Below are 8,949 nucleotides of genomic sequence, written 5' to 3'. Positions count from 1 at the left end.
CGGGCCTGAGCACAGCTCAGCCAGGCCGGGTTGGGGAGCTCTGCCTGGGCTTGTCTGTCAAGAGCTGTGTCACTGCCCCTCTTGCACATCTGCCAGCAGAGGAAGGATTCTGACCACGACCTGCTGCTGCTTAAGCCACTGCTGGTACTTTCTGTGACCTTCACTTTTGCTTCGCAGGAGAAAGTGGGTGTCAAAATTGTGCTCTTAAGAAGTCTGGGGCTTCAGCACATTTCTGGAGTGAGCTGAATGACAATAAAAGTGCATTCGGTAAATATAAATGTGGGTATTATGAGAAAAACCTCCCTACACTTCACACCACCCACTCTTGAATTATCAGATTAAATAAAGCTGACGCACAGCAACAAAAGTCAAAGGAAGCTCAGCAAAGAGGATCATTTCCTCATTTTACAGAGCTGGGTTTTTCTTTTTTCTCTTAAACATCCATGTTAAAGACACAGCTGAACCACACCTCAGAAAAGGATATATGTTAAGCAGACTGCTATACAATTAAAAACATTATAAAGGAGAGGAAATTCCCCTGCTTATAGCAAAAGCAGGTGAAATTAAAGCACGGCAGAGTATGTCTTACCTTTCTTTTTGGCATAATTGATTTCTCAAGATTCCTATACAGAGGGTGAAACTGTGTTTCATATTACAAGGACACAAAATGCATTTCTACACCTACAGTAACTTAGACTGCAATGGAGAAAAATCCAAACATTCATTAACAGCTATGCATTGTCTGGTAGGAAAAGGTGGAGCAGAAGCGCTCGCTCCTCCACATCGGGCCTTTTGAGGAACGCCGTGGATGACTTAGCTCCAGAGGTTACACTCGCTCTCCATTTCTGCATTGTTCTCTCAGGAGCTTGCAAACCATATCCATTTCCCCACCACTTTTGTCACATGCTGGTAAAAATTGATTTTTCCTGCAGCGTGTCAAAGCAGTAGCTGCTTTCCTTTCTTCTCCTGCTTTCTGCATTCCCGTTATTGATGTCAGTGGGAAAGGGCACAGCTCAGAGAATGCGTTTGTTAAATAACTGTTGCAGATCTCAACGGGAGAATGGGATAAGAAGCTTACCTCTTTTCTTCTCTGTGTAATGCCAACATGCTGGCTTTTAAAAAACCTCAGTGAAAAATTCGGTGGATTTTTTTTACCCCCCAACCCCCCCCNTTGTTGTTGTTGTTGTTTGCTGCAGTCTCCTGTGCCCAAAGGCTGGGGTGTCCCTTCTCTGCTGAGATAAAATGATCCCGTTTTGATGGATTCAGTGCATAGCTAGCCATGGCCTCGAGCAAGTGATCCTGGACAGGCATGGTCATACAGAGAAGCTTTTAGTATTTAACAGCTACTTGCAAACTGCAGCAGGGCTGACGGGACAAGCAGAAGAGCGATGCTACCACTCAGTTTGCTCCAAAAGGTTATTCCCCTTTATAGGAGCAGTGTGACAGGTCTTACCAGTGCTGGGAGGTAAGCCCAGACATACAGGCTGGGAAAAGTCTACCTGCTGATGTGGTGGCAACTGAGAAGGCTTCTTGTTCATGTAGCACCTTCCAGCAAAAGCAGAAAGCAACATGCTGGGATGTTGCCTTGCTGGGACTGCACAAATGGGCAAACAGGAGCTTTGCTTTAACAGCCCCAAACACTCCATTAAACATTCTGGCTTTACAGCAGCAAAGAACAAGTTTACTTTCAAGCCCAGACTTTCCTGTGCTGGAGCATGGGAGGGTTGCTGAGCTGCTGAGCTGGTTTCTGTACCATCCTCCTTCCCAGTGCAGCCCAGGTCCGTGGGAAGGTTGTGGGCAGATACAGCCCTTACTGCCCGAGACAACTTGAGTGTGTTACAGACACAGGCACTGGGCAGGGGAAGGGAGAATCCAGAGCAAATCTGGTGGTCCAGGCCTTAGCACAGCCCAGCAGATCTGCTCTGCTGGGAATTAATGGCTCCTGTCCCTCCAAGGGGTTTGGGCAGCTGAAGGTCAAATCACAGCCAAGTGAAAATGAGCCCTGGAGCATGTGGGAAGCAGCAGAAAAAAAAAAAAGGCAAACAGCACAGCAAATGCACACAGCTGAGCTCAGGGAAAATAAAAAGCTCCTGGATCATGAGGGGCTTGTAGATGGACGTAGAGAAAGGAATAGCCCAGCAGAAGTGAGGGAGCTTTCACATGCATGTCCAGTTGATTTTTGGGCTGCAAAACCCCATTCCCAGCTGTATGACACTAGCTCATGTTACACCTCAGCCTGGCATTGAAATCGCTCTAAATAGCTTCAACTTTCAATAAAACACTATGTACTTCTTACTTTGCAGGAATATTAATACTTAATTATTAACTCTTTAGGAAAGGGCCTATTTTTGGGCAACATCTTATACCACAGGGGCCCTCAAACCCAGGGACCCTGGACATTATTGCCATAAAAAAGAATAAATATTCAGATGTTATTGCACAACCTACACATCCATCTCTGTTCATGTGGGCATCTCCATGAGGTTACTGGGTGGAGGAGTGAAAGGATGCTCCATGTAGGGATCCACAGAACAAGCATCCCACAAGGACAGCCCAAATCCCACAGAGCCTGCTTTGGCCAAGAACAACCCACCAGGAACCTCTGTGCTCCCACAGACCGTGATGCTGGTTTGGAGCAATGAATCTCCTCTGAGGGGCTGGCTGGCATGGTGATGGCACAGTGATGTGATGGCACAGTGATGAAGAAGATGCTGGAGAACAGGTGGACGGCAGTGCCTGCACAATGGGGACATTTACCTGGCTCTCCAGAGGAGGAGGAAGCAGGTAGTAATTGATGGAGTGGGATAGCAGAGATTAATTGGGGAGAATTAAGAATGTTTGGGAATGTTGCAGGCTTCTAAAAAGAGTAGGGTAATGAAAGGATCAAACCACTGACAGACAACAAGGTGTTGATTAGTGCGGCTTTGCAAAGGCTCATGCAAGTGGATTTATTCTCCCTAAAGCACTTTACAAGCACCAAGTAAACCTGCCAGGCCCCCGTGAGGTTGGGGCTTTGACCAACAGCTCAGGACATCACCAGCTGAGGGTTACAGAGCACCATGGCTCTGCATCAGGAGCAAAATCCCATCTGCAGCCCTGCTCTTGTCACTGCATCCCACAAAGAAGGGGTAGGGAGTACTGCTTTTTCTCTTAATTATTTCAAAACCATTGAAAACAAAGCATAAATGAGCCCCAATGTACAGATGTACACTCTACCTTTCCCCTGATTTCCCCCCAATCAGCTTAACTGGAGGATCTTTCCCTCCCTCACTCCCTCCCCTGCTCAGCAGTTTCCACCGAGTGTGCCAGAGCTCAGGCTGCCCTGAGCAGTGCCCTGTGGTGCAGCAAGTCTAGCAGGGAAAGGAAAAAGTGAAGAAATCTTTAAATATAACAACACATATGCAAGCTGTCATGGCACATCATACACTCTTCTGCACTGCTCAGACTGGAAAATTAGGTCAAGTATGGCTGTGTAACAAGGGGTGAAAAAGGAGCAAAAGCTTCACTTGGGAAGTTGAAGGTGTTTCCTGAGGTCCCTGCCCTGAGTCCTCCTGCCTTTCTCTCCCCACCCTGCAGGGCTGGCAGCAGCTCTGTGGCTCTTTCATTTGCCCCACTGTGCCTCAGCTTGTGAGCTATTTTCTCTGCTGTAGAAAACAAACTACTATTAGCTAAGCAAAATGCCAAATATTTTTAATAATTAAGTCAACTCACTTGCCAGTAATCAGGCTGCAGAGCTGCCTGAACTTCAGCTCAACCCTGGTGCCTTCATCCTTCAGCTCATGACCTGATTGTGGCATTACTTCAAACCTAAATTGGACTGAACAAGTTCTGAAGCCTCAGTGTGACCCATGCTTCCTGAAGAATTTCCTCTGCTCTCCAGTACCTGGTAAAAAGCTCTTGGCTCTCCCAAGCCTTTGCACTATTTTACATGAGTGTGTTTAAAGAAAACAGAAGATGTGTAAAAGTCTCATAACATAGTCCTAAACACATTTATTGAACTCTTTTTGGTCTTTCTTTGGCTAATGTAGGATACCTGGCTATTCCTATAGCATCCTATAGGTGCCAGGGCAAGCATCCTAGAGCAAGGGGACAGTGCAGATCCCAACACAGGAGCTCATTGGAGAGAGCAATTGTGAGGGTCTTTAGGTAAATTTTAACATGCTTCAAGTTTAATATTTAATGTTGTATTATAGGTAAATAGCACACTTACAGTCTGGTTTTTTTTTTACTGGCAATTATCCTCTAAGAACACAAGCAAATCTTGATTTTACAAATGTCTTATGGGAACATGCAAAACTTTCATAGAACAAGAGGCCAGGAAAGAGAAGGTGAAGTGTTGGGGTTTAAATAGTTTGGGGAAACACTTGGAGATAAAAGCTTTTTTTAATATGTAGAAGTCATAAAATGAATGTTGCTGTTGAAAAGCACTTTTTTTTTTTAACCTTAAAAACGATTTTTCCAAGTTACTGGCACTTACAGTCCTTGGTAGATTGCTGTTATGTTTTATTTCTGTGAAATGACTCAAACCACACACAGCACCACTGCAGCAGAACAAGAACAACGATGCTCACCAAGCTTTTTTTATATACTGATTAATATTAAAAGGAAAACTTCAAACTTACCAGCAAAGCCCAGAAAAAAATCACCCATGTTGCTGTGGTGCCTCCTCCCCATGCTAAATATGACTAAGTGGGAGAACGTCTGCTACAGCACGTAGGGATCAATTGCTTGAACAAGCTTTTATTTTTTCCACTGTTGCAAGATTTTCCAAATCCAGGATGCCAATTATAAACATCAGCTCCCTTATCCAAGATGCTACAGCACAAATCCACTTTTACATCACTATGCCAGACCCTGATCTCCACAGAGGCAAAACTGCCCTCCCCCCGCTTAAAACCAAGATGTTCAGTTGGAAATAAGGAAATTTAACAAAATACAAATGACATTATTTATTACTTTGTCTTTGGGGGCTTTGTGCTTTCTAGCTTTTAAATTTAATTTCCATGCCTTTTCTAGCTTTTCTGTATATCCTGGCACGGATCCTGCATATCCCTGCGAACGGGCTCGGTTGGAGCTCAGAAACCATCAGTTTTGGTTTTGTGCCGAACCCGTGCCCTGGTGCTTTCCTGGTGGCCTTGGGGGAAATCCCTGTGCCAGGCTGAGACAGCCCCTACGAGAAGGATTTGCGTGGAGGATCAGCACCCCATACAAGAGGCTGTCCTACCCAAACCCCACTGGGCACATGCAGAGACACCCAGACATTTTTGTATTCAACCAGGAACAGCCAGGTGTCTGTGGGTTTATTGTGACCCTGACTGCCCACCACGGATAAAAACAAGCCCTATAACATCCTTGAGAGCTGGTGATTTTTCTCTCAGGCATTTGTTTTTGGAAGGTGCCCGCTCTCACGTGTTTAACTGCTGTGATCCCACAGATGTAATTACGAAAACAGGGGTTGCTCAATCAGCCCCTCTGCCACCCCCGAGCCCTGTACGGGCCTGAGCACAGCTCAGCCAGGCCGGGTTGGGGAGCTCTGCCTGGGCTTGTCTGTCAAGAGCTGTGTCACTGCCCCTCTTGCACATCTGCCAGCAGAGGAAGGATTCTGACCACGACCTGCTGCTGCTTAAGCCACTGCTGGTACTTTCTGTGACCTTCACTTTTGCTTCGCAGGAGAAAGTGGGTGTCAAAATTGTGCTCTTAAGAAGTCTGGGGCTTCAGCACATTTCTGGAGTGAGCTGAATGACAATAAAAGTGCATTCGGTAAATATAAATGTGGGTATTATGAGAAAAACCTCCCTACACTTCACACCACCCACTCTTGAATTATCAGATTAAATAAAGCTGACGCACAGCAACAAAAGTCAAAGGAAGCTCAGCAAAGAGGATCATTTCCTCATTTTACAGAGCTGGGTTTTTCTTTTTTCTCTTAAACATCCATGTTAAAGACACAGCTGAACCACACCTCAGAAAAGGATATATGTTAAGCAGACTGCTATACAATTAAAAACATTATAAAGGAGAGGAAATTCCCCTGCTTATAGCAAAAGCAGGTGAAATTAAAGCACGGCAGAGTATGTCTTACCTTTCTTTTTGGCATAATTGATTTCTCAAGATTCCTATACAGAGGGTGAAACTGTGTTTCATATTACAAGGACACAAAATGCATTTCTACACCTACAGTAACTTAGACTGCAATGGAGAAAAATCCAAACATTCATTAACAGCTATGCATTGTCTGGTAGGAAAAGGTGGAGCAGAAGCGCTCGCTCCTCCACATCGGGCCTTTTGAGGAACGCCGTGGATGACTTAGCTCCAGAGGTTACACTCGCTCTCCATTTCTGCATTGTTCTCTCAGGAGCTTGCAAACCATATCCATTTCCCCACCACTTTTGTCACATGCTGGTAAAAATTGATTTTTCCTGCAGCGTGTCAAAGCAGTAGCTGCTTTCCTTTCTTCTCCTGCTTTCTGCATTCCCGTTATTGATGTCAGTGGGAAAGGGCACAGCTCAGAGAATGCGTTTGTTAAATAACTGTTGCAGATCTCAACGGGAGAATGGGATAAGAAGCTTACCTCTTTTCTTCTCTGTGTAATGCCAACATGCTGGCTTTTAAAAAACCTCAGTGAAAAATTCGGTGGATTTTTTTTACCCCCCAACCCCCCCCCAAAAAAAAAGTTAAGTGAGAAAGAAAGCTAATTCGATTCCTGCATATTTCAAAAAGTCTAATGGTTATCAGGTAGATCAAGTGCTGGTTCTGTGAACGTCCTCTCTACAGAAAGAGACTCACTTGACTTGAGCACACGGAAGGACCAAAAGTATATTCTGTGTACACCATTTTTCTCCTGCTTCAATCAAACTGGAGAAAAAAAAACCAAGCACCAAGTTCCTTGAAATCTTTCTGCAAACGCAGGTCCTCTCTGCAGCTTGAACGTCAGACTGGCTCGCCACTGTCCGGGGTTAGGTGGGTTGTAGGAAACTCAATGCACTTATAAAGGTCCCTCTCAGAAGGGGATATTTCACAGTAAGGTTATGGATTGACCAAGATATACGAGTGCTTTTACCAGTCACTGGCCATCTCCTCTACAACCAGTTCCCTTTCTGACATTGCCCAACCACGTGGACAATTAAACAACTGGAAACAGCAGATGCCTGTGTTAAGAGACGCATTTGCAGTACAACACAAACTCTTAGGACCACCGTAAAACCTCTTCTGCGTCGCCGCGGCTGGACCGACACAGCTCCCCATGCTGTTACTCAGCAACTTCCATCAGACAACCTTGCTTGCACGCAACTCTTTGTCAGCTCAGAGATGCCACCTCAGAAACCACCACAGCTGGTCTTCGTCTGTGCAATCGAGAAGGCGGGTTCGTGTTCTGGAAAAAGCAGCTCTTCTTCAGACAAAGGAGATCCATGGAAAGAGTACACAACAATAGGAATGAGAAATGAAAAAAACGGAAAAAGGGCCAGGAAGGAGCATGGATTCCTTTCAGGTTTTGTTCTCGTCATACATGTCCAAGGCAGGCTCGATGGTTGAGAACTCGCTCTCGTAGACCAGGCTTCGAGGGGACAGAGAGTTACGATGGAAGAAGTGACTGCCTGCAAGAGGTAGAACAAAACCACATTAGGAACACACACAAACAACATAAGAACTGAGTAAAGCATCCTCATACCCGGGTGCTGGCTGCAAACACAGTACACAAGGAAAAAATAGCCACCCTTTAATGCAAACCAGTAACAACCATATGAAATATTTCACCTCTGTTCACCTCTGTTCATCTGATCCCCTGACAATTCAAAGCAACTGCTTTCCATATGCATGAACAGGCCCACCTCAAATAGCTCTTTCAGATAAAACAGGTCAAGTCTGAGCAAGGCTGGGGCAGGCTGGAGTTTTGCACTTGGTGCTGGCTGTTGATTTACAGCCTTGTAAAGCAGGGATGTGCTTCCTTGGGAAACCCAGAAACCTTCAGTTGACACCGAAGCGCTGTGCCGTGCACCAGCACAGAGCACTCCAGCACGGGGTTGAAAGGAATGGGCAGGCTGGGAGAGGGGCTCCCCAAGGATCATCCCATCAGTGCTGCTGAAAGCCTGACCCCCTCCAGAGCTCTGCAACCTTCATCCACTTGACTCATCTTCTAGAAAAAGGCACCTACGTATTTCCTTACACTTAAACAAAAGGCTACCCAACCCTCTTCTCCAACATTGGTGATACCCAAACCAAGCACCAAGCAGCTGTTGATAAAGTGGGGAATGGAATTCCATTTTTTTCCTTGGTGGCCTGGTGTTCCCGTGGCTCTCTGAACCCACAGACGTGTTTTGCAAGAAGCCCAGCCCTCCTGCTACACAAACGGTTCTCTGAAAGTATCTATCAGATCAGGCCCTTGGCCAAAGCACTTCATTACCTGGCTTCTCAATCCCAGGAGGGAACAGCTGGGAGCTGCTTAGATTACAATACATCAGGCAGCTACATGAGCCAAACTGGAGGCAACTGAACAGCTTCCAAGTTCATCAAGAAGGCACTCAGCAAACCAAGGTGCCTCCAGTTTCAGGCATCAGTGAGGCAAGATCCTCAGGGGATTGCAGTTTTAGCCCTGGCGGATCTTAGGAGCTTAAATCCCCCTTTCTTTGCCAAATTTTGAGCCCAGCCTACGCCATTCTGAAAATAAAGAGCTTACAGAAGATATGAGAAAGGAAGAATTCAGCTGTTATTGTCCAAAACACCTTTTCTCCTTCCCCAAAAGACACAGATTCAAAAAACTCAAAAGGTAAGTCCTTATTATGATTAAAAATGAAAAACTAGAGTTATAATCAAATGTGTATGATTGTGTAAAAGCAAAAGCGAAGATGAATTTTGCACTTATCAAAGCAGAGGAATCACAGCAGCACTGGCTGGGAGAGCCAGGGACTCTGTAGATGGACTCCATGAAAACTTCAGCATGCTGTGCCAGCA

At 45.5% G+C, this 8,949-nt stretch overlaps 1 protein-coding gene across 2 annotated transcripts in view; it reads right to left on the bottom strand.

The window, feature by feature from the left end:
- Positions 1-1,171: 1,171 nt before the first annotated feature.
- RNF130 (ring finger protein 130) overlaps positions 1,172-8,949 on the bottom strand; it is a 54,809-nt gene continuing 47,031 nt past the window's right edge. For both annotated transcript variants that reach the window (XM_017827918.1, XM_017827916.1), the window contains one exon: positions 1,172-7,595. In XM_017827918.1, the coding sequence (XP_017683407.1) occupies positions 7,486-7,595 (110 nt within the window). In that variant the 3' untranslated portion in view covers positions 1,172-7,485. The remainder of the gene's footprint in view (positions 7,596-8,949) is intronic.

Source organism: Lepidothrix coronata, unplaced genomic scaffold, assembly GCF_001604755.1.
Source record: "Lepidothrix coronata isolate B3197 unplaced genomic scaffold, Lepidothrix_coronata-1.0 Scaffold144, whole genome shotgun sequence".
Taxonomy (NCBI): domain Eukaryota; kingdom Metazoa; phylum Chordata; class Aves; order Passeriformes; family Pipridae; genus Lepidothrix; species Lepidothrix coronata.
The sequence above is the reverse complement of the archived record's forward strand: the minus strand, read 5'-3'. Positions and strand labels throughout refer to the sequence as shown.